This window comes from Poecilia mexicana, unplaced genomic scaffold, assembly GCF_051168715.1.
Source record: "Poecilia mexicana isolate PSO_F unplaced genomic scaffold, ASM5116871v1 scaffold_15, whole genome shotgun sequence".
Lineage (NCBI taxonomy): Eukaryota > Metazoa > Chordata > Actinopteri > Cyprinodontiformes > Poeciliidae > Poecilia > Poecilia mexicana.
Window position 1 is genome coordinate 30,912,109 of NW_028263384.1, and position 24,576 is coordinate 30,936,684.

The 24,576-nt window shown below is 50.3% G+C and overlaps 2 protein-coding genes across 4 annotated transcripts; one reads left to right on the forward strand and one right to left on the reverse strand.

The window, feature by feature from the left end:
* The first annotated feature begins 111 nt into the window (after positions 1-111).
* eml4 (EMAP like 4) lies at positions 112-23,470 on the forward strand. 3 transcript variants are annotated; one of them, XM_088013427.1, is made up of 24 exons: positions 112-438; positions 1,229-1,408; positions 1,480-1,600; positions 2,016-2,195; positions 5,156-5,296; positions 5,436-5,461; positions 5,647-5,682; positions 8,100-8,223; positions 8,345-8,494; positions 8,573-8,642; positions 16,604-16,714; positions 16,785-16,880; positions 17,000-17,134; positions 17,429-17,564; positions 17,674-17,831; positions 17,914-18,039; positions 19,194-19,325; positions 19,397-19,464; positions 19,568-19,656; positions 19,735-19,832; positions 20,006-20,093; positions 20,230-20,328; positions 20,400-20,530; positions 20,596-23,470. In XM_088013427.1, exons 1-24 carry the CDS (start codon positions 414-416, stop codon positions 21,031-21,033), a joined length of 2,958 nt encoding a protein of 985 aa, XP_087869553.1. In that variant the 5' UTR covers positions 112-413; the 3' UTR covers positions 21,034-23,470. The 3 variants fall into 3 exon arrangements, with proteins under 3 accessions (XP_087869553.1, XP_087869554.1, XP_087869555.1); XM_088013428.1 differs by having other exon boundaries at positions 2,019-2,195; XM_088013429.1 differs by lacking the exon at positions 2,016-2,195.
* On the reverse strand, positions 3,873-5,016 carry LOC148155414 (uncharacterized; the record flags this gene model as incomplete). The annotated part of the gene is made up of 3 exons (XM_088013246.1): positions 3,873-4,088; positions 4,317-4,509; positions 4,553-5,016. Coding segments are annotated over 3 exons (873 nt in total), but the record flags the coding sequence as incomplete, so codon positions are not given.
* Positions 23,471-24,576: the final 1,106 nt, after the last annotated feature.

Below are 24,576 nucleotides of genomic sequence, written 5' to 3' on the forward strand. Positions count from 1 at the left end.
TTTAACCTTTCAAACTTAAACAGTTGAAATGTCCCTTTATACATAAAGTAACCACCAGGAGGCGATGCTGCGCTTCTTCCTCAGACCTCCTCCTAAGCTCGGCTATCCTCGGCTCCTTTCGGCTCCTCTCCAGCCACAGCAGCCAGTCGGAAACGCGCAACAGCGTCGCGGCTCCGCGGCTCGTCTTGCTTTTCTCCCCGCCGTTCAGCCTCCGGAGCGGCTCTCCCCTCCAGCCAGCAGTCCAGCGGCGGACCCTCGTCCTCTGTGACGGCCGGCTACGGCGCACAGCGCGGCGGAGCCTCAACCCTTTCCGGCTCTCCTCCTCCGCGGCGGAAAACCCCGGACGGAGGCCCGCGGTGTGCGCTCCTCCTCCCGCAGGCCTTCGACCCGGACTCCCGCCTTTCTGCTGGAAAATGGACGGCTTCACCGGAAGTTTGGGTGAGTACGGGACCCGACGCACCCAGAACCGAGCCGAACCTGCTCACCTGCTCGTGCATAGGTGGGAAGGTGAGGGCCGCACGCGCCTCTGGCGGGTTTACACGTGTCACTGCTGTTTGTTTCAGGAAGAGGCTGCACCGCCCCTCTGGCCGCTGCAGGGCCACAAAACCAACACCTCCAACCGCAGGAGGCTGTACAGAGTCCAAACCTGCCAGAACCGGGTTCTGGTGTGGTCCCAGTTGGGTGCAGCTAGTTCAGGTAGCAGAACCCAGCTGAACCTGGAGGAACAGAATCGTTTCTAGTCTCCAAGTCCAGCACAATACAGGTCCAACCGGGTCGAACGGCCCAGTAGAACCCAAAGGCAGCAGTGGTCCTCAGTTGGTGCTTTAACTCCAGGTTGGGCCACACAGTCCTCTACTGGAAGCTGATTGGGCGATCCATTTTGCTTCTGATCCAATCCACTGGTCTGCTGGTCCCATTTCATCTTGTGATCATGGGATCAGTTTCCAGGGTCGGTTCCCCTCTGGAGGTTGGTTCCCTCTAGGGGTCTTTTCCTCTTTGGTTTCAGTTCCCTGACGGGTTTTATTAAAGAAACTGGGTCAGAACTGGTTTCAGATCCATACTGGACCTGTCAGATCAGAGCCTGTGACCGGGTTCAGGTGTGACCCGGAGGTTGGATTCTCAGTAAGCAAGACCTCTCCCCAGATGTTCTGATACTTGGAACCATCTAAAGGGGCTCCAGTACTGGTTCTGATGCTGCGGTTCTGACCGGGTTCTGGTGTCTGTGCAGACGACAGCATGTCGGCGACCAGCGTCTCCGACGTCAACGACCGGCTGTCTGCGCTGGAGCTGCGCGTCCAGCAGCAGGAAGACGAGCTGACGGTGATGAAGGCCGCGCTCGCCGACGTGCTGCGCCGCCTCGCCGCGTCTGAGGATTCTGGGGCCAACAGGAAGCAGCACGGAGCCAAAGGTAAGGCACTTCCACCCGTTGCCATGGCTACCGCAGCAAGGCGTGGTCATCAGCTACGCTGCCCCCTGCAGGCGGTGCCACCATGCGCGAAGCCTTCTCTCTGTCCTGCATCGCCAACGGCGGCACACCTGGACGCAAGAGAGACTCCGCCTCCGTCACCAGGAAGGACACGGTGTCTTCGGCCGCCAAGAGGTAAGAACCCATCGGCCCGGCAGAACCAGACCTGGGGAGCTCCAGAACCGCTGGAAGAAAGAGATGGGTCATTTAAACCCAGGCCCGACCAGAACCAGAGCAGACCCGACCAGAACCAGAGCAGAACCCATCAGAGTCAGACCAGAACCAGAGCAGACCCGACCAGAGCAGAACCCATCAGAATCAGACCCGACCAGAACCAGAGCAGACCCGACCAGAACCAGAGCAGACCCGACCAGAACCAGAGCAGAACCGACCAGAACCAGAGCAGAACCCACCAGAATCAGACCAGACCAGAACCAGAGCAGACCCGACCAGAACCAGAGTAGAACCCACCAGAATCAGACCTGACCAGAACCAGATCCGATCAGAACCGACTCTCAGCGCTCTCTCATGGTCCTGGTTCTGTTCACAGCAGCTCAGAGAAGAAGAAGGAGGCGAGCGGTCAACGCTCCCACATGGAGGAGATCCAGGAGCATGAGGAAGCTCCGCCCCTAAAGGAGCCGTCACCCAATCACTCGTCCCCCATCCCGTCCCACCCCCCCCAGAGGTCGGCCCCGCCCCCTGACAGCACCAAAGGCCACGCCCCTAAAAGGTTCCACCTCCTGATTTGTAGGCGCATCTGACCTATTTTCCTGCTGATGCTGCTCTGACCTCACCTACTAACCCCGCCTCTGAGGGCTTTGTCTGCACCTGATTGGCTGAGGATATTTTTGATCAGCCAATCAGGTTTTAAGAGTGGGAGGAACTTTGAAACTGCCTTAACGTTTGAGCTGCAGACCTGACTGCTGATCTGCTTATTTCCTTATTGGATAACCAACTCCTGCCAGCTAACGATAACCTACTAACCAACCACAACCAGCTAACTATAACCTACTAACCAACTATAACATGCTAACCAACTCCAACCAGCTAACTGTAGCCTGCTAACCAACTCAAACCAGCTAATGATAACCTATTAACCAACTATAACATGCTAACCAACTCAGCCAGCTAAGTATAACCTGTTAACCAACTCCTACCAGCTAACTGTAACCTGTTAACCAACTCCTACAAGCTAACTATAACTTACTAACCAACTAAAACCAGCTAACTAACACAATAACCAACTCCAGCCAGCTAATTATAACCTATTAACCAACCACAACCAACTAACTATAACATGCTAACCAACTCAGCCAGCTAAGTATAACCTGTTAACCAACTCCTACCAGCTAACTGTAACCTGTTAACCAACTCATGCAAGTTAACTATAACTTACTAACCAACTAAAACCAGCTAACTATAACTTGCTAACCAACTCCAACCAGCTAATTATAACCTACTAACCAACTAAAACCAGCTAACTGTAACATGCTAACCAACTCAGCCAGCTAATTATAAACTGTTAACCAACTCAGCCAGCTAATTATAAACTGTTAACTAACTCCTACCAGCTAACTGTAATTAATGTGTTAACCAACTTACTAATCAACTAAAACCAGTTAACTATAGCCTGCTAACCAACTATAACCTGCTAACCAACTATAACCTGCTAACCAACTTCAGCCAGCTAACTATTACCTGCTAACTACCTACAAACTCTAACCTGATAACGAATTTACCAACTAACTATCCTGCTAGCCAGCCTATGATCTACAAACTGCTAACTGACCAAGTGGGATGTTGTCTGCAAGGTCTGTTTCCATAGCAACAAACTCCACATAATGTTCTTTCTGATCTCCTGAGACCCTGAAAAGGTCCGCCTTAACCCTTTCAGACCGCCTTAACCCTTTCAGACCGCCTTAAGCATCTTCCTCCAGGCTCGACTCTGATTCTTCTTCACTGCTGAAATGAGCTGAAGGTGTTTGAAATGAAACTTTTCACTCCTCACCTTGAACCTGCCTTGATTCCATCTCCCCCTCCGACTTTTCCCCCTCTGACTCCTCCTTCTGACTCGTAACCCTCTGACTCGTAACCCTCTGGCTCCTCCCCGTCTGACTCCTCCCCCTCTGAGGGGGGGAGTCTGACTCCTCCTTCTGACTCGTAACCCTCTGACTCCTCCCCCTCTGACTCGTAACCCTCTGACTCCTCCCCCTCTGACTCGTAACCCTCTGACTCCTCCTACTCTGACTCGTAACCCTCTCACTCCTCCCCCTCTGACTCCTCCCCCTCTGACTCGTAACCCTCTGACTCCTCCCCCTCTGACTCGTAACCCTCTGACTCCTCCCCCTCTGACTCGTAACCCTCTGACTCCTCCTACTCTGACTCGTAACCCTCTGACTCCTCCCCCTCAAACTCCTTCTCTGACTCGTAACCCTCTGACTCCTCCCCCTCTGACTCCTTCTCTGACTCGTAACCCTCTGACTCCTCCTTCTGACTCGTAACCCTCTGACTCCTCCCCCTCTGACTCGTAACCCTCTGACTCCTCCTTCTGACTCGTAACCCTCTGACTCCTCCTTCTCTGACTCGTAACCCTCTGACTCCTCCCCCTCGTACTCCTCCTTCTCTGACTCGTAACCCTCTGACTCCTCCCCCTCTGACTCCTTCTCTGACTCGTAACCCTCTGACTCCTCCCCCTCTGACTCCTTCTCTGACTCGTAACCCTCTGACTCCTCCCCCTCTGACTCCTTCTCTGACTCGTAACTCTGACTCCTCCCCCTCTGACTCCTTCTCTGACTCGTAACCCTCTGACTCCTCCCCCTCGGACTCCTTCTCTGAGTCATAAACCTCTGACTCCTCCTTCTGACTCGTAACCCTCTGGCTCCTCCTTCTCTGACTCGTAACCTTCTGACTCCTCCTTCTCTGACTCATAACCCTCTGACTCCTCCCCCTCGGACTCCTCTCCCTCTGACTCGTAACCCTCTGGCTCCTCCCCGTCTGACTCCTCCCCCTCTGACTCCTCCTTCTGACTCGTAACCCTCTGACTCCTCCTACTCTGACTCGTAACCCTCTGACTCCTCCCCCTCATACTCCTCCTTCTCTGACTCGTAACCCTCTGACTCCTCCCCCTCTGACTCCTTCTCTGACTCGTAACCCTCTGACTCCTCCCCCTCTGACTCCTCCCCCTCTGACTCCTTCTCTGACTCGTAACCCTCTGGCTCCTCCCCCTCTGACTCCTTCTCTGAGTCATAACCCTCTGGCTCCTCCCCCTCTGACTCCTCCTTCTGACTCGTAACCCTCTGGCTCCTCCTTCTCTGACTCATAACCCTCTGACTCCTCCCCCTCTGACTCCTTCTCTGACTCGTAACCCTCTGACTCCTCCCCCTCTGACTCCTTCTCTGACTCGTAACCCTCTGACTCCTCCCCCTCAGACTCCTCCTTCTCTGACTCGTAACCCTCTGGCTCCTTCTCCGGGTTCTCAGTGCGTCTCCTGGTGCTTTGGGTGTTTGTGAGGCAAGACATCTCTGTTGTTTCTGAGTAAAAGCTTTGACATTTCAGCATCAGAAGCTCCAATGAGTAAAAAAATGATGATGAATCTGATGATAATTCATTGATTCCTGCTGCTCACTCTGTGTGTGTGTGTGTGTGTGTGTGTGTGTGTGTGTGTGTGTGTGTGTGTGTGTTTCTCTCCAGGGGTCCCAGCGTAAAGCGGTCTTCAGGAATGGAGCGATCCCATAGCAGCAACTGGGACTCAGCAGAGAAGAACCGGAACAAGCTGGTGAAGGCAGCGTCTACCTCCAAGCTACTGGCCAAAGTGGTGAAGAATGCAGACAAGTACGACACACACACAGACACACACACACACACACACACAGGATTTAATAACCCAAGTCCCAAACTGAGATTACTAGAGAACCTGCGAGTGTTGGGTCCGATTAGGAAGGGGTGTAATGAATGTTTTCTGCTCTTTCAGGCACAAAGACCCAGTGGTCAGCCAAGGTAGGTTGTCCTTTCTCGCCAAACACACCACACCCATCATCATCATCATGATCATCATCATCATCACTGTCTACCAGCCAATAGGAATCCAGAGGCTCCAGATGTTCTCTGGCCTGTAATCTGTCAGACGCCATGTTGTTGTTGTTGTTCAGTGACCATGTGACCATGTCTCTGTCTCAAACCAGCCAAAATGTCGACCCGAGAGAAAAACAGCCTTGCTGGTAAGTTCAGCTGAAGCCCACTAGCTGGCTAACAGACAGTGCAACACTTCCTGTTTCTGAACCAATCGCCTCCTTCTGTGTGCTTCCATTGTTTGCCTCACTCATCCACCTGCTGATATCACTGTTTGACCCCACCTCTTCCTTGTTTATAGCATTAATCTGCAAAAAGAAACTAAAGTGCCCTGATTGGAGCCTGAACTTTTTCAAAGATTCACAGCGAATAAGATCAGTTCTAGTGTTCAAATCGGGCCAATCACAGCTCTCTCTGCAGGCTCAGTTGTTTTTACTGGCGACTCAGACTAAAGCGGCCTCTAGCTACCTCTGGGTGACTTTACCTCAACTCTGACTCACCTGTCTCTTACCTACCCCTCACCTGTCTCTTACCTGCCCCTCACCTGTCTCTAACCTGCCCCTCACCTGCCCTTCACCTGTCTCCCACCTGCCCCTCACCTGTCTCTAACCTGCCCCTCACCTGTCTCTTATCTGCCCCTCACCTGTCTCTTACCTGCCCCTCACCTGTCTAACCTGCCCCTGACCTGTCTCTTACCTGCCCCTCACCTGTCTCCCACCTGCCCCTCACCTGTCTCTAACCTGCCCCTCACCTGTCTCTTACCTACCCCTCACCTGTCTCTTACCTGCCCCTCACCTGTCTCTAACCTGCCCCTCACCTGCCCTTCACCTGTCTCCCACCTGCCCCTCACCTGTCTCTAACCTGCCCCTCACCTGTCTCTTATCTGCCCCTCACCTGTCTCTTACCTGCCCCTCACCTGTCTAACCTGCCCCTGACCTGTCTCTTACCTGCCCCTCACCTGTCTCCCACCTGCCCCTCACCTGTCTCTAACCTGCCCCTCACCTGTCTCTAACCTGCCCCTCACCTGTCTCTAACCTGCCCCTCACCTGTCTCTTACCTGCCCCTCACCTGTCTCTTACCTGCCCCTCACCTGTCTCTAACCTGCCCCTCACCTGTCTCTAACCTGCCCCTCACCTGTTTCTAACCTGGCCTTCACCTGTCTCCCACCTGTCCCTCACCTGTCTCCCACCTGTCCCTCACCTGTCTCCCACCTGCCCCTCACCTGTCTCTAACCTGCCCCTCACCTGTCTCTTACCTGCCCCTCACCTGTTTCTAACCTGGCCTTCACCTGTCTCCCACCTGTCCCTCACCTGTCTCTAACCTGCCCCTCACCTGTTTCTAACCTGCCCCTCACCTGTCTCTAACCTGCCCCTCACCTGTCTCCCACATGCCCCTCACCTGTCTCCCACATGCCCCTCACCTGTCTCTAACCTGCCCCTCACCTGTCTCCCACCTGCCCCTCACCTGTCTCTAACCTGCCCCTCACCTGTCTCTAACCTGCCCCTCACCTGTCTCTAACCTGCCCCTCACCTGTCTCCCACCTGCCCCTCACCTGTCTCCCACCTGTCTCTAACCTGCCCCTCACCTGTCTCCCACCTGCCCCTCACCTGTCTCCCACATGCCCCTCACCTGTCTCTAACCTGCCCCTCACCTGTCTCCCACCTGGCCCTCACCTGTCTCCCACCTGTCTCTTACCTGCCCCTCACCTGTCTCCCACCTGCCCCTCACCTGTCTCTAACCTCCCCCTCACCTGTCTCCCACCTGCCCCTCACCTGTCTCCCACCTGCCCCTCACCTGTCTCCCACCTGCCCCTCACCTGTCTCTAACCTGCCCCTCACCTGTCTCCAACATGCCCCTCACCTGTCTCTAACCTGCCCCTCACCTGTCTCTAACCTGCCCCTCACCTGTCTCTAACCTGCCCCTCACCTGTCTCCCACATGCCCCTCACCTGTCTCCCACCTGCCCCTCACCTGTTTCCCACCTGCCTCTCACCTGTCTCCAACATGCCCCTCACCTATCTCTAACCTGCCCCTCACCTGTCTCCCACCTGCCCCTCACCTGTTTCCCACCTGCCTCTCACCTGTCTCCCACATGCTCCTCACCTGTCTCCCACATGCCCCTCACCTGTCTCTAACCTGCCCCTCACCTGTCTCCCACCTGCCCCTCACCTGTTTCCCACCTGCCTCTCACCTGTCTCCCACCTGCTCCTCACCTGTCTCCCACATGCCCCTCACCTGTCTCTAACCTGCCCCTCACCTGTCTCCCACATGCCCCTCACCTGTCTCTAACCTGCCCCTCACCTGTCTCCCACATGCCCCTCACCTGTCTCTAACCTGCCCCTCACCTGTCTCCCACATGCCCCTCACCTGTCTCTAACCTGCCCCTCACCTGTCTCTAACCTGTAACCAAGCCTTACCTGCTTTTCATCTCAGTCTGGTGTTGGAGTCTTTCCTTCTGGGCTTCTGTCAGCAGAATCTTCGGGCTGCTGCTGGAGGTTCTGGTCTGACCGGTTCTGTTCCTGCAATGGCCCGTCTGACCCGGAACCTCGGTTTGTTTGATGTTTCAGAGGGAAACTCTATCAAGATGTTCATGCGAGGTCGACCAATCACCATGTTCATCCCTTCAGACGTGGAAAACTATGAGGACGTCCGGGCTGAGCTTCCTCCAGAACGACTCAAGCTGGAATGGGTGTATCCTTCCAACCAGTTGGAGAACTAGTACAACTAATATAGCCCAGATGGTGCCCAGTAGAACCGTGAGTGATCCAGTAGAACCCCAGGCCCGGTTCCAGTGCTCCTTGACCCTCTGCAGGTACGGGTACCGCGGTCGGGACTGCCGGGCCAACGTCTACCTGCTTCCCACTGGAGAGATCGTCTACTTCATAGCGTCCGTGGCGGTTCTGTTCAGCTACGAGGAACGGACCCAGAGGCATTACCTCGGACACACCGACTGCATCAAATGGTGAGGAACGCTCGGCGTCACTTCCTGCTTCCGCCATTGGCTGCTGCTGTTGGTGATTTCATCGCTCTCTGTCCACAGTCTGGCCATCCATCCGGACAAGATTCGGATCGCCACCGGACAGATCGCCGGAGTGGACAAAGACGGACGTGTAAGCAGAACTAGCTCCGTTCCCAGAATGGGAAGGTTCTGTTGGGGGAACCAGCAGATTTTAGTTCTCAGCACCATAGTGTTATATATGCAGTGATGGCATAGTTACTTTGAAATACTAATTTTAATTGGATTACTAATTACTCCTTAAATAAGTAACTGAGATTACTGGTTACTTGATTCAGTAATCTAATTACTTTTTTACCTGAAAAAAGGAATTTACCTGTATTTTTGTAACTTACACAACTTTTGAGTTACTTTCAGCATCAATCAATGTAAAATTACACTGAGTTTTGCCAATACTTCTGTAATCGCCATTTATTTTATAAACATCAACAATGTGTCTCATTGTTGAACTCACGATCTGGAACTGAAGATTAGATCGTTTAATCGTCCAAAAAAACTTTTAGTAATTTTTACATAATTTTCTTTGTTTGCGGTCTGTAAAACTCTAGATAGGGTTTTAGAGCCCCCTTCCAGCCCCCTCTGTGTTACGGCCCTGCAGCTCCTCCTGCGGCTCCACCAATCAGATGGCTGCACAGATTAGTGACACTTACCTTAACATTAATGAATGACGTTCACGTTTATTGATCTGTTCATGTTCGTCTCAATGTTTAAAGTTTTCTGAAGCCCGAAGCTCAATGCCGTTCACAGGTCATAAATATTATTTTATTAATACATATTTATATAATAATTATATGATCTGAGTTCTTGATGTATGAGGTTAAAGAAGTCAGTGAGTTGAATTCATGATTTCCATTTATTAAAACCCAAATACAGCTGGTCCATTCTGACCTGCTACCTTTAAGAGCCAACAGGCAAAATGGCATCCAAGGAGAGTTTGTGGTCAGGGTTAGCCTAAGCTACGCCCCAAAGAGGGCGTCCCCTAGTGTGTCCTTCTCTCTCTCCCCTCTCTCTCTCTCTCTCTCTCTCTCTCTCTCTCTCTCTCTCTCTCAACCAGAGGCCTGGGAGCTTGAGGTTGTCCTCCAGTATCTTGGCTGTGCCTAGAACTGCACATTTCTGGACTGAGATGTCTGATGTTGTTCCTGGGATCTGTTTGAGCCACTGCTCCAGTTTGGGGGTGACTGCCCCGAGGGCCCCGATGACCACAGGCACCACTGTGGTCTTCACCTTCCAGGCCTTCTTCAGTTTCTCCTTGTTCCGATGTTGTAGTTACTTGGTATTACTACATCCACCACAACTGATGATATATACGGACTATATATATATATATATATATATATATATATATATATATATATATATATATATATATATATATTAGAGATGTGCCGATCAGATTTTTTCCTGCCGATACCGATCACCCATGAGGGCCGATACACCGATACCGATCACCGATACCGATCACATGATTATTATTATTATTTTATTTTATGTCATAAACCCTACCGGTTACATTATGTGGAAAAAGGAACCATTCACCTTAATTTAGACAAAAACTTGTTTTTAATAACTTTTTTCAAGAAGAAAACTAAACAAAACAGGCTTTGTGCAAATTGTACTGCTATTGATAATACTATCTTTAACAGACTGATAACATATGAAGGCTCTGAAGAGGCTAAATAATGCAAAGAGCCAAAATAAAACCTCAACATTGCCAAGAAGTTCAAGTATAAAACTTAACATTCAAAGGCAAAAACAGGATCCATTACAATAAACAATCCAGAGTTACTGAATGAAAACTTCCTGTTAGCATGGCGGCTAGCTGATTACTGCTAGCTCTGATTGGCTGTTTCTGACTGAGCGGAGTAATTATGCAGATCAGGGAGGAGATCGGTTCTTTTCTCAGAGATTATCTGTCTCATGTTAGGACAGCGAAAGTTTTAATATGTAGGTAAAATGTATTTTTTAAGTTAGATGCTGCAGCTTTAAGCAGGTTCGGTGTGAGAGTCACTACCAGGTGGAGCAGAAGCGAAGCTCCGTCTGTCAGATATTACTACCTGTAGCGTAGCAGCGGTTCAACAGGAGAGCAGAACCAGCGTCTGACATCGCAGCTCGAAGACTTAAATAATTTTCCAGGTTATTTGTTTAGTTTTCTGACCGTCATGCTAATCCGGGTGAGTGTTTGTAGCTGTGCGCTGCTTTACCTGCTGTCTGATCCTCCGTATGTCTTTTTTACTGCAGTGAGCCTCGATGTAGCCAAACTCCGTCCAGTATCTCATTGTTTTTATGCCTTATTAGCTTCGTTGTGTTGATGCATTTTGACCTGCTTCAATTTTCCCCACAACACGCAAACTTCCCCTTTCACTCAGTGCGTTATAGTTCCACATCGCTTAGGATTTGTTGCTGCGCGTTTGCGCAAAGTGAAGGAAAGAGGAGACCAGCTGCACAGGCAGGCTGGAAATGAGAAGCAGGTGATCGGTATCGGTAAAAGAGACAATGATCGCCGATCACCGATCATGCACTTTTTCACGAAAATCGGCCCGATTATGATCGGTGACCGATCGATCGGCACACCTCTAATATATATACAGGTGCTGGTCATAAAATTAGAATATTGTGATAAAGTTCATTATTTTCCATAATGTCATGATAAAAATTAAATTGTCATATATTTTAGATTCATTGCACACCAACTGAAATATTTCAGGTCTTTTATTGTTTTAATTTTGATGATTTTGGCAAACAGCTCATGAAAACCCAAAATCCCTGTCTCAAAAAATTAGAATATTATGAAAAGGTTCTCTGAACGAGCAATAAAAATAATCATCTGAATCAACAAAGTAACTCTAAACACCTGAAAAAGATTCCTGAGGCCTTTAAAAACTCCCAGCCTGGTTCGTTACTCAAAACCGCAATCATGGGTCAGACTGCTGACCTGACTGCTGTCCAGAAGGCCATCACTGACATCCTCAAGCAAGAGGGTGAGAAACAGAAAGAAATTTCTGAACGAATCGGCTGTTTGCAGAGTGTTATATCAAGGCACCTCAGTGGGAAGTCAGTAGGAAGGAAAAAGTGTGGCAGAAAACGCTACACAACGAGAAGAGGTGACCGGACCCTGAGGAAGATTGTGGAGAAGGGCCGATTCCAGACCTTGGGGGAAGCAGTGGACTGAGTCTGGAGTAGAAACATCCAGAGCCACTGTGCACAGGCGTGTGCAGGAAATGGGCTACAGGTGCCGCATTCCCCAGGTCAAAGGTCAAGCCACTTTTGAACCAGAAACAGCGGCAGAAGCGCCTGACCTGGGCTACAGAGAAGCAGCACTTTGGACCACTGTTGTTCAGTGGTCCAAAGTACTTTTTTCGGATGAAAGCAAACTTTGCATGTCATTCGGAAATCAAAGTGCCAGACTCTGGAGGAAGACTGGGGAGAAGGAAATGCCAAAATGCCAAAAGTTTTATGGAGATGAAAATTTAATTTGGTCTGGAATCGGCCCTTCTCCACAATCTTCCTCAGGGTCCGGTCACCTCTTCTCGTTGTGCAGCGTTTTCTGCCACACTTTTTCCTTCCTACTGACTTCCCACTGAGGTGCCTTGATATAACACTCTGCAAACAGCCGATTCGTTCAGAAATTTCTTTCTGTTTCTCACCCTCTTGCTTGAGGATGTCAGTGATGGCCTTCTGGACAGCAGTCAGGTCAGCAGTCTTACCCATGATTGCGGTTTTGAGTAATGAACCAGGCTGGGAGTTTTTAAAGGCCTCAGGAATCTTTTTCAGGTGTTTAGAGTTACTTTGTTGATTCAGATGATTATTTTTATTGCTCGTTCAGAGAACCTTTTCATAATATTCTAATTTTTTGAGACAGGGATTTTGGGTTTTCATGAGCTGTTTGCCAAAATCATCAAAATTAAAACAATAAAAGACCTGAAATATTTCAGTTGGTGTGCAATGAATCTAAAATATATGACAATTTAATTTTTATCATGACATTATGGAAAATAATGAACTTTATCACAATATTCTAATTTTATGACCAGCACCTGTGTCTGTATATATATATATATATATATATATATATATATATATATATAAATAATCCAGGCTGGGGCAAACAGTTACAACAGTGAAATTGAGCTATGCAGTGTGGGTCCTTAGGCAAGACCCTTGGAGCTATATAGCCTACCTCATACCATGAGAGACACTGATAAGCACGACATGCCGGCTCAGACGTCGCCCGGCCAAACAAGGTCTGCGTCAGGTGCTGGGGAACCAGAGCACCTTGATGAAAAATGGGCTACTGGAACAAGACTGAAATGGGCGAGAGACGAAAACATGGATCTGTTGGAATGCTACTACTCAAGTAACCCTAGTCAGAGGGGTTACATGCAAAGACTGAGGGTGGAATGGTTACTTCGACACCCACAGTCGACACTAACTGTCAAACAACTAGTAGCTCAGTGTTCCAACATCCGCAAACGGCAACTGCTATCACAACTTGAGATTGACGAGGTACAACACAAAGGGGAGGAGCCAGGACGCCAGGTCAGAAGGGAGTTAACTACAACTACCCACCCAGAGACTGGGTATGCAGCCCCAGTAATGAACGAACCATCTGAGCTGAACGAGGCAGCAACTGACCTGAGAGAGAGAATCATGGCCCGAATGAACACCAGACAACCCCGATGCCAATTACAACGGCTGAGTGAAGTACCATCAGAAAGTCTCATTGAAGTTGTGAATGCAGCATTGAGAACAATCCCTACCAACACCATAACTGAAACCAATGAACTGATATACAACTCAGCATCAGTGATCCTTGAGATGCTCGGCTATAAGAGCAACCATGAGACCCAATATCCACCATGGAAAAGACGGTTAGAGGCTAAGATCAAGATAACGAGGGAAATGAGCCAGCTGTCAGAGCTCCAAAGAGGTGCAATGATAAAAAGATCAGTACCTAAGATGTACAGCCAGATGCCCATACCTGAAGCACTCGAAACTGCCAAACAAAGGCTCCAAGCCTTGGCCAGCCGCCTAAAGAGATACACAAGAGAGAATGAAGCCAGGAGGATTAACCGCCTCTTCTCCACCCAACCAGCTAAAGTGTACTCTCAATGGCACGGTACTAACAACAGAGCAGACCCACCAAGGCTGGAGACTGAACAATACTGGAAAGGCATATGGGAAAGGGAGGCGTCCCACAACAGCAAGGCACAGTGGCTAACCTCTCTACGAGAGGACCACAGCAACCTCCCTGAACAAGCCCCGGTAACCATCACTGTGGCAGATGTCCAAGAAAGAATCTCAGGTATGAAAAACTGGACAGCACCAGGGCCTGACATGATCCATGCCTACTGGCTAAAGAAACTCACTGCCCTCCATGAGCGACTGGCAGCTCAACTGAACCAGCTGCTACAGAATGGGACTCACCCTGAATGGTTAACTGAAGGGCGTACAATCCTGATCCAGAAGGATCCCTCAAAGGGTTCAGTCCCATCCAACTATCGGCCGATAACCTGTCTCCCTACAACATGGAAGCTCATGTCAGGCATCATAGCAGCTAAGATAAGCGGGCACATGGATAAATACATGAGCACGGCACAGAAGGGCATCGGCATAAATAGCAGAGGAGCCAAACACCAACTCCTTGTAGACCACACAGTCGCCCGAGACTGCAAAACCCGACACACGAACCTGTGCACCGCTTGGATTGATTACAAGAAAGCCTATGACTCAATGCCACATACCTGGATCATTGAATGCTTAGAGATGTACAACATCAATAGGACTCTAAGAGCCTTCATTGCAAACTCGATGGGGCTGTGGAAAACCACCCTTGAAGCTAACTGCAAACCACTTGCACAAGTGTCCATCAAATGTGGCAAATACCAAGGAGATGCTCTGTCCCCACTGCTGTTCTGCATAGGCCTGAACCCCCTCAGCCAAATCATCAACAAGACTGGCTACAGATACCGACTCAAGAATGGGGCCACAATCAGTCACCTCCTCTACATGGATGACATCAAGCTGTACGCCAAGAGCGAGCGAGACATCGACTCACTGATCCACACCACCAGGATCTACAGTACTGACATTGGGATGTCATTCGGACTAGAGAAGTGTGGCCGGATGGTTACAAAGAGAGGGAAGGTCGTCCACACAGAAGGGGTCTCACTCCCAGAGGGAACAATAGCAGACATAGAGCACAGCTACAAGTACCTGGGAATACCACAAGCAAATGGCAACATCGATGAGGTCACAAGGAAAGGAGCCACAGCCAAATACCTCCAACAAATAAGGCAAGTCCTGAGAAGCCAGCTCAATGGCAAGAACAAGATCCGTGCAATAAACAGCTATGCCTTACCAGTAATCAGATACCCTGCCGGAATAATTAGCTGGCCAATGGAAGAGATAAAGGCCACGGACGTTAAGACTCGGAAGCTACTAACCATGCACGGAGGGTTCCACCCCAAATCCAGCACCCTGAGACTGTACACGAGCCGTAAGGAAGGAGGCAGAGGACTAGTGAGTGTGAGAGCCACTGTCCAGGATGAAACATCCAAGATCCATAAATACATCAAGGACAAAGCCTCAACGGACGATGTGCTCAGCGAATGTCTCAGGCAATGGGGAACAGAGGACAAGGTGCTGGAGGAACCATCATGGGAGGACAAGCCCCTACATGGGATGTACCACCGACAAATAACTGAAGTGGCTGATATCAGGAAATCCTACCAATGGCTGGAGAAAGCTGGACTCAAGGACAGCACAGAGGCCCTCATCCTGGCTGCACAGGAACAGGCCCTAAACACCAGAGCAATAGAGGCTCAGATCTACCACACCAGACAAGACCCAAGGTGTAGGTTGTGCAAGGAGGCCTCTGAGACAGTCCAGCATATAACAGCAGGGTGCAAGATGCTGGCAGGGAAAGCATACATGGAATGACATAACCAAGTGGCGGGCATAGTGTACAGGAACATCTGTGCCGAATATGGACTGGAAGCCCCGAGGTCAAAGTGGGGAACACCCCCAAAGGTGGTGGAGAATGACCGAGCTAAGATCCTGTGGGACTTCCAGATCCAGACAGACAAGATGGTAATGGCGAACCAACCGGACATTGTGGTGGTGGATAAAGAACAGAGGAAAGCCGTTGTGGTGGATGTAGCAATACCAAGTGACCACAACATCAGGAAAAAGGAGAAACTGGAGAAATACCAGGGCCTCAGAGAGGAACTGGAGAAGGCCTGGAAGGTGAAGACCACAGTGGTGCCTGTGGTCATCGGGGCCCTCGGGGCAGTCACCCCCAAACTGGAGCAGTGGCTACAACAGATCCCAGGAACAACATCAGACATCTCAGTCCAGAAATGTGCAGTTCTAGGCACAGCCAAGATACTGGAGGAGAACCTGAAGCTCCCAGGCCTCTGGTAGAGAGAGAGAGAGAGAGAGAGAGAGAGAGAGAGAGAGACCACCCACAGAGGGCGAGAAGGGAATTTTATACATATATATATATATATATATATATATACTCCTGATCAAAATCTTAAGACTTGCATTTTGCACTATTGGATCTTAAGAAGGTTCTAAGTAGAGCTTCACAATGTTAAAGGAAAAAATTAGTGCAAGAGAGAAGAACTTTTGAGCAGGGAATTTTCCGAAAACTGCATTTACACTCAAAGATGATTTTTTCAGCTGATCAAAAGTTTAAGACCATAGTCTTTAAAAGCCAAAAGCTGTGCAAAAATCTGGATTCCATTTCATTTTCTGTCAAGACCTCCTGGTGGCAAAAGCAACAAAGCTCAGTGACTTTGAACGTGGTAGGATTGTTGAGCTGCATAAAAAACGTGCCATCGCTGCTGAGGTTGGAGGCAGTCAGTCAGTCATTTTGCATTTTTTAAATGATCCTGAGGGTTATAGAACAAAAAAGTCAAGTGGTAGACCCAAAAAAATTTAACTAGCTGTGAGCCGCAGGATCCGATTGGCTGTCCGTCAAGACACGGGACGATCCTCTACCCAAATTTAGGCCATTACTGGTGCTGACTGGTTCTGTACGGTCCGTTTCAGGCGCTGCAGCCTCATGTCCGGGTCTGGGACAGCGTCAGCCTGTCCACTCTGCAGGTCATCGGTTTGGGAACCTTTGAACGCGGCGTCGGGTCTCTGGCGTTCTCCAAAGCGGTTAGTATCCATCAGGAGGTGGCCACATTCTGGTTCTGTAGAACCTTCCTAACGGGTCTCTGTGTTTCAGGACTCGGGTCAGCACCTGAGCGTCATCGATGACTGCAACGACCACATGTTGACGGTTTGGGACTGGCAGAAGAAGTCCAAGATCGCAGAGATCAAGGTGAGCTGGTTCTGACCGGGTTCTCTGGGTCTGCAACCGGTACTGGCTGAGGTGTTCTGGTACCTCAGCCAGTACCAGAACAGTACCAGTTCTAAGTGGTACCCGTTGTCTCCTTACAGACGACCACCGACGTGGTTCTGGCCGTGGAGTTCCACCCGACCGACCCGAACACGATTGTTACCTGTGGGAAGTTCCACATCTTCTTCTGGGCCTGGAACGGGAACTCGCTGCTGCGCAAGCAGGGACTCTTCGGGGTGAGCAGAACCCAACAGTACCTTTTGGACCTCCCACCTTATTACTGGCTAAAGGGATTCCGCACCTACCTGCAGCTCATGATCCCAGTAAAACCAGTAGATCCCGAGTTACTGAAAATCATCCGGCTGAGAGGAAAATCTTCAGTTTAGAGCCAGAAAATAACTTTGTTCTAGAAACGGACCAGTTGCACCAAACTGGTTCTGGTTCCAGTGACCAACTGGTTGGTTCAGTAGGACAGAGCCTTGCACCCTGCGACAGGTCACATTATCCAACATTTCTTCTTCTGTGGTCAGAGTCACGACCGGCCCAAGTTCATCCAGTGCCTGACTTTCCGGAGCAACGGCGACATCGTGACTGGAGACTCGGCCGGACAGCTGCTGGTCTGGACCCGGAACTCTGCCGAGGCCCCCGCAGGCAAGGCGCCGCAAGGTGAGAGGGGGTGTCATCAGACCTGAGCTTCACCTTGACCAGGTTCCAGGTGTCGGCTCAAATACTAACTGCTGTATGTGTGTGTGTGTGTGTGTGTGTGTGTGTGTAGCCTTCCAGATGAGGACCGACCTGCGGCCAATCGAAGCTCATGAGAAGGGAGTTTTCTGCATGTGCGACATGCGGAGCGGCTCGCTGCTGACCGGAGGAGGAAAAGACCGCAGGATCGTCCTGTGGGACCAGCAACTGCAGCTGGACCGCGACATCGAGGTCTCACACACACACACACACACACACACACACACACACAGACACAGACACACACAGACCCTAACCTCCGATGTGTTCTCAGGTCCCGGATCAGTACGGGAACATCCGGGCGCTGGCGGAGGGAAAGGGAGACGAGTTCCTTGTCGGGACGTCCAGAAACTTCGTCCTCAGAGGAACCTTCAACGACGGCTTCCAGGTGGAGGTCCAGGTGAGGTCACATGACAACATGACATCACAGAGGTCCCTGTGGTGCGTTCAGGGTCTCATCTCTGGTGCATTCAGGGTCTCATCTCTCTGCGGTGCGTTCAAGGTCTCATCTCTCTGCGGTGCGTTCAAGGTCTCATCCTCTCTGCGGTGCGTTCAAGGTCTCATCTCTCTGCGGTGCGTTCAGGGTCTCATCTCTCTGCGGTGCGTTCAGGTTCTCATCTCTCTGCGGTGCGTTCAGGTTCTCATCTCTCTGCGGTGCGTTCAGGTTCTCATCTCTGCGGTGCGTTCAAGGTCTCATCTCTGCAGTGCGTTCAGGTTCTCATCTCTGAAGGTGCGTTCAGGGTCTCATCTCTCTGCGGTGCATTCAAGGTCTCATCTCTGCGGTGCGTTCAGGGTCTCATCTCTCTGCGGTGCGTTCAAGGTCTCATCTCTCTGCGGTGCGTTCAGGGTCTCATCTCTCTGCGGTGCGTTCAAGGTCTCATCTCTCTGCGGTGCGTTCAGGGTCTCATCTCTCTGCGGTGCGTTCAAGGTCTCATCTCTCTGCGGTGCGTTCAGGGTCTCATCTCTCTGCGGTGCGTTCAAGGTCTCATCTCTCTGCGGTGCGTTCAAGGTCTCATCTCTCTGCGGTGCGTTCAGGTTCTCATCTCTGCGGTGCGTTCAGGGTCTCATCTCTCTGCGGTGCGTTCAGGGTCTCATCTCTCTGCGGTGCGTTCAGGGTCTCTGCGGTGCGTTCAGGGTCTCTGCGATGTGTTCAGGGTTTCATCTCTCTGCGGTGCGTTCAAGGTCTCATCTCTCTGCGGTGCGTTCAGGGTCTCATCTCTCTGCGGTGCGTTCAAGGTCTCATCTCTCTGCGGTGCGTTCAGGGTCTCATCTCTGCGGTGCGTTCAGGGTCTCATCTCTCTGCGGTGCGTTCAGGGTCTCATCTCTCTGCGGTGCGTTCAGGGTCTCTGCGGTGCGTTCAGGGTCTCTGCGATGTGTTCAGGGTTTCATCTCTCTGCGGTGCGTTCAAGGTCTCATCTCTCTGCGGTGCGTTCAGGGTCTCATCTCTGCGGTGCGTTCAGGGTCTCTGCGGTGCGTTCAGGGTCTCTGCGATGCGTTCAGGGTTTCATCTCTCTGCGGAGCGTTCAGGGTCTCATCTCTCTGTGGTGCGTTCAGGGACACACGGACGAGCTGTGGGGTCTGGCCACCCACCCCAGCAGGGAGCAGTTCCTGACCTGCGCTCAGGACCAGATGGTCTGTCTCTGGAACTCTGTGGATCACAGTCTGCAGTGGAGCCGCACTCTGGAGGTGAGGGGGCGGGACTTGTGACTGGGGCCTGCTGATTGGTTGGAGGATTGACAGGTGTGTTGCTCCTTCAGGAACACGGACACTGTGCAGAGTTCCATCCCAGTGGAGCCGTAGTCGTTATAGGAACGCACTCCGGAAGGTCAGCAATGTCATCGCTGCGTCTGGTTCTGGTTTTTTCTGATTGGTTGCACCCGCCTCCCTCTCCTTCTGATTGGTCGCTCTGCACTCTTACATGTCTCCAGGTGGTTTGTTCTGGACGCCGAGAGCAAAGATCTGGTCGGGATCCACTCAGACGGCAACGAGCAGCTGTCGGTTCTGCGTTTCTCAGTCGGTGGGTGGAGTCTACTGTAACCATGGTGATGTGAAGGGACTACGGTTCCCATCATGCCTCTCTCCCTCCATCCTGCAGATGGCAGCATGCTGGCCGTGGGGTCTCATGATAACTTCATCTACCTGTACAGCGTGTCGGAGCAGGGCCGCAGGTACAGCCGCTACGGGAAATGCTCGGTGAGTTCCTATTGGTCAGCTTCCTGTCCTCTGATTGGCTAACAGGTCAGAGTGCAGAACCACAGCCACGTTTGGTTCTGTCCAATCAGAAGCAGAACTTAGAAGTAGGACCAGAACCAGTCCACCATCATCATGTGATGCAAATGTCCTGATTCCCCTGAATGTCTCTCCAGGGTCATTCCAGCTACATCACACACCTGGACTGGTCACCTGACAACAAGTTCATCATGTCCAACTCTGGGGACTACGAGATCCTCTACTGTAAGTACACACACTGATACCGCAATGAAGTATTCCCGTAGTTCTCCTGTAGTTCTCCCGTAGTATTCCCATAGTATTCCCGTAGTATTCCCATAGTATTCCCGTAGTTCTCCCGTAGTAATGTGTGTATTTCCAGGGGACATCCAGAACGGCTGCCAGTTGATCCGGAACCGCTCTGAGTGCAAAGACATCGACTGGGCCACCTACACCTGCGTGCTGGGATACCACGTGTTCGGTCAGTGCTCTGCTGGGACCGGGTCGGTTCTGATGGTTCTGTTGGTTCTGATGGAAGCTGCTGTGTTCCAGGCGTCTGGCCCGAAGGTTCTGATGGTACCGACATCAACGCTCTGGTGAGGTCCCACAACAGGAAGGTGATCGCGCTGGCGGATGACTTCTGCAAGGTTCACCTGTTCGCCTACCCCTGCTCCAGATTCAAGGTGAGTCCAGAACCAGAACCGAAACCGACAGGCACGTTCCGACAGACTAACCGCTGTCTCTGCAGGCGCCCAGCCACAAGTACAGCGCCCACAGCAGTCATGTGACCAACGTAAGCTTCCTGCACAGCGACAGCCACCTGATCTCCACAGGCGGGAAGGACACCAGCGTCATGCAGTGGCGGCTCGTCAGGAAGCTGGTCGACGCCCCCAAGCCCGCCGCGCGCCGACCCAACACGGCCGGCGACCCGGCTGGAGACACGGCCGCTGCAAACACCGCCGGCGATGCAGCCGCCACGCAGCCTCTGGTGGCTGGACCCGACCCGGTTGCCGCCGAGAACCCGGACCCATCGAGCCGGGTCGCTGCAGAAGGAACCCCGCCCCCCTCGGGGTCGACCCCACCCCCCTCGGACAGCACGCTGAGCCTGAAGGACAGCCTGGAGACGAGCGACGACACGGCGACGCCGAGCGACGAGGGCCTGCCTCCCCTCACTCCGCCCTCCTAGAGGGGGCGGAGCCTCTTCCGGGTCAGGTGTCTCTGTTGCTACTCCTGACGCCATCTGGGTCACCGACCGCCAAGCACCTGTTCGTGATCCACCAGTTCAGGACCGCTGTCAGGAATTCGACAGGAAACCCACAGAAACTGTCCAGACATCTCCAGTCGTCGGCCATCTTCCAGAAACGCTCCAGAATCTGATCCAGAACCTTCTGGGTCTCCTCTGTTTCGCCACAGGAAGTCACCTGATCTGCTCACTCTGGACAGGTGAACACTAGGGCTGCACCGATTGCACATTTCTGTCCGATCTTTAAAAAGCCGATTGATTTTATCTGAAATGTCAGTAAATATAGAAAGTCGCTGAGTTGGTAACAGGGGACGACTATTGCAAACACCTGGGTGGGCGGGGCTAACCGGGTGGGCGGGGCTAACCGTCTCACTGCAGAGGAAATGAGGACAATGGTTGATTTTTAGACCTTTACAGAGAAAAATTAGATCGACTTCACAAATATCAGCCAATCTTTGAAATTTAAGAAAACGGCGCCAATAAATTGATGCACCCTTCTTTTTTTTTTTTCACATTATATTCATTGAATTTTATAACATAAAACAAGTGGCAGCGATACATTTGACATAGGATTCACATTAAACAACTCAGTCCCCAAAGTAAACAAACATAAATAATAACTCAACAGTACATATATCAGAAAATAAAAACAGAAATAGAGGAAAGAAAACCAACAACATTGCAGTAATCTGCACTGTTCTCTTAATTTCCTTGGTAGTGTTTCAGAGACTCCACCATGTTTCTTCAAATTTCACTCTCTTTCCTCTGACAATAAAAGCGAGTCGCTCCAGAGCCACATGATGTCGTCTCCTTCCCCCACATGTGGTTTGACGGTATGCCCATTTTTTGTCCATCAGATATTAATTTCCTGGCCTGCAGGAGTCCAAAGTCAATCCATGTTAACTGGAGCCAAAAACACAGTTCTCTGGATAAACACCTAAAACACAGCAGGTACATCCACTCCAACAATCTTTGACAAAGTTTGCGTAACTGAGTTCCAGTATTGATGTAATTTTGGACACTCCCATACACAGTGAAAAAGAATAACACTGCAGCTGTCTGGGATGTTCGGGTTTGACTGGAGTTATGTAATTTCTCATCAACCACTGGTATTGGAGGAGTTTCATCCTTTTATTAATTGACTGCTTTTAAGCACGGTGCACCCATGGTTAACACCTGACACACCTGTGATGACCTCATCCAACATTTCGACCTTTTTCTGTCCCAAACAGGGGCACCTGTTATCCTCCCGTCTGCCACAGGGGGCAGCAGGGGGCTGAAGGGGAGGAATTTGTCAAACAAGACAATAAGTTTTCCCAAATAAACAGTCCGATTTTCCTCCGGTGAGACGAGTCGACCTCGAGGTTAAGCAGGAAGTCTTTGGTTTAACAGGAGGTTTGTGGATCAGAGGAAACCTGGAAGATTTCAGTTTTGTTTCTAACTTTGCTTAAAAACGACCATCTGGAGCTTTTTAGTTAAAACAGTGAAAATCAATTTAATTTAAATCTGTGAATTAAAACATCACTGAAGGATGCAAACAGCTGCATGCTTTTATTCTGAAAAGCACAGATGACATTCAGTTTCAGTCTAAATGAATACAACAGAGAAAAGGGACATTCTATTAAAAATTATGTCTGTTTAAATCGGTTCTGACCCGTCAGGTTCTAGATCCACTGGTTTGGGTTTCAGAAGCTTCACACTGTTGCCAACAGGATGAAACAGGAAGTGCTTGTTTGGCGAGGTGACCTTCAGGTTAAAACTGTGACAGAGAACCAAACAGAGCGAAGCCTCCCACTTTGCTGGAAATTCCAGTTCATCTTGAGAAGAATTGATCAGAGTGAGCCCTCCCTGTTCATAAAGGATCTGTGTTGTTTGTATATGCTGCAGATGTCTGTGTGTATATTTCTGCTCAACACTAGAGGGCAGCACCTCAGTCACATTCAGCTCACATCTCTAATCCAATCAGCCGACAGCAAAGGGGAGGGCCTGTGCTCTGATTGGTTGCTCTCAGTGACTCACTGCTGGGTTTTTGTCTGTTCTGGACCATTTCACTTCAGGCCTTTGTTGAATGTGTCGATGATGTCATTCAGGGGCGGGGCTTTCGGAGGGGATGGGGGGTCGATGTTGCCTTTTTATTACTGACTCATCTTTTCTATGTTTGCCTCTCAAGGGCTTCTGTGGAGTTCAGGAACTCACCTGGATGTTCAGGTTGGGGGCGGGGTCACGTGAAGGGGGCGGGGTTTGCGTTCATTGATCCTCATTGATGATTTTTATGTGACTGTTTTGAGCCAATCGTCTTCTCTCATGCATTCCTGTCAGAGGGCAGACTGTACTGAAGATTTCAACACAATGCAAATAAACGTTGCTATGGTGACAGCCAGCTTCTTCCTTGTCTGTTCAGTGACGCTGTGATGATGTCAGAAACAGAAAATGCCATATATTAAATGTACTCTTTAGACTACTGCTCACCATCGGTGGTTCCATGTCCAAAAGGTCCAGCCAAATTCTGAAAGGGCTCTGTTGGGCTGAACGGACCGGAGATACAGAAAAATCTGTCAGGAGGCGATGGGGTATAGGCCTGTGCAATAAACGATAAATCAATTAATCGCACGATAAATTAAACCTATTGACCTCATTTTAATTATCGGCTTTATGTCTCTTCCTGCCTTTTTTTCTTTCTGTTGATGACACTGATTGAAAAAAGGCTCAACTCCGGTGCTCTGCACTGACCCTCCCTTCCTCATTTCCTTAGTGTCATGTCCAGCGCACACCACAGGAGTTGTCGGTCCATTTTCAAAACCTGAGACACATCAGTCGACAGAAATCCTGAGTATAACGGTTCGATCGGGTTCGTCGTGCCGTGTGGTTTCCAGCCACATGGGCACAAAATAATGGCTACAAGTCCAGTTAAGTAATTTTAAAATCAGGCATTAATCAATGCTTTACTAGAATCTACCTGTGATGCATGTGGCTAGAGTCAGCGTAAAGTCCTGACTGAATGAAAATCATTATAACCTATTTATGTCACGTTAACGAAGAACAGCTGAAAACCTACCGGGTTTATCAGCTGCGGTAGCAATTTGGCTCCAACTCCTCTTGTCATTTCTATATTCTTTGCACTAAATGTTGAACAAACATTAATGTTGTTTCCACATATCATCTCCTATGTCTGCTGGACTTCGGGTTGCGCCGTGTCAGCTGTTTGGGATTCCCCTCCGTAATTTCCCTTCAGAAAGCAGGAGGAGAATCCGGCTTTCTGATTGGCTACCTGTCACATTCAGCGTTAAGCTCCCGGTCGGGGAAAACCCCTGATTTAGATCGGAGCCACGATGATCTACATCACACTGCAGGATGATCGGCTACGAAATCACCAGCGACAATCTTAGATCGGCCAACGATCTAAGATCATTGTAAGGGGAAAATATCGTGTAGTATGAACTATTACATCAGGTAGTCGGATGTGCCCGTCTTCTCTATTTAAATCTA

Excerpts from the sequence above, each read along its gene's own strand:
- eml4 (XM_088013427.1), top strand. The coding sequence starts at position 414 with ATGGACGGCTTCACCGGAAGTTTGG. Across the intron at positions 5,462-5,646 it reads AGACCCAGTGGTCAGCCAAG|CCAAAATGTCGACCCGAGAG; the intron begins GTAGGTTGTCCT and ends GTCTCAAACCAG. Across the intron at positions 19,833-20,005 it reads GCCGCTACGGGAAATGCTCG|GGTCATTCCAGCTACATCAC; the intron begins GTGAGTTCCTAT and ends ATGTCTCTCCAG.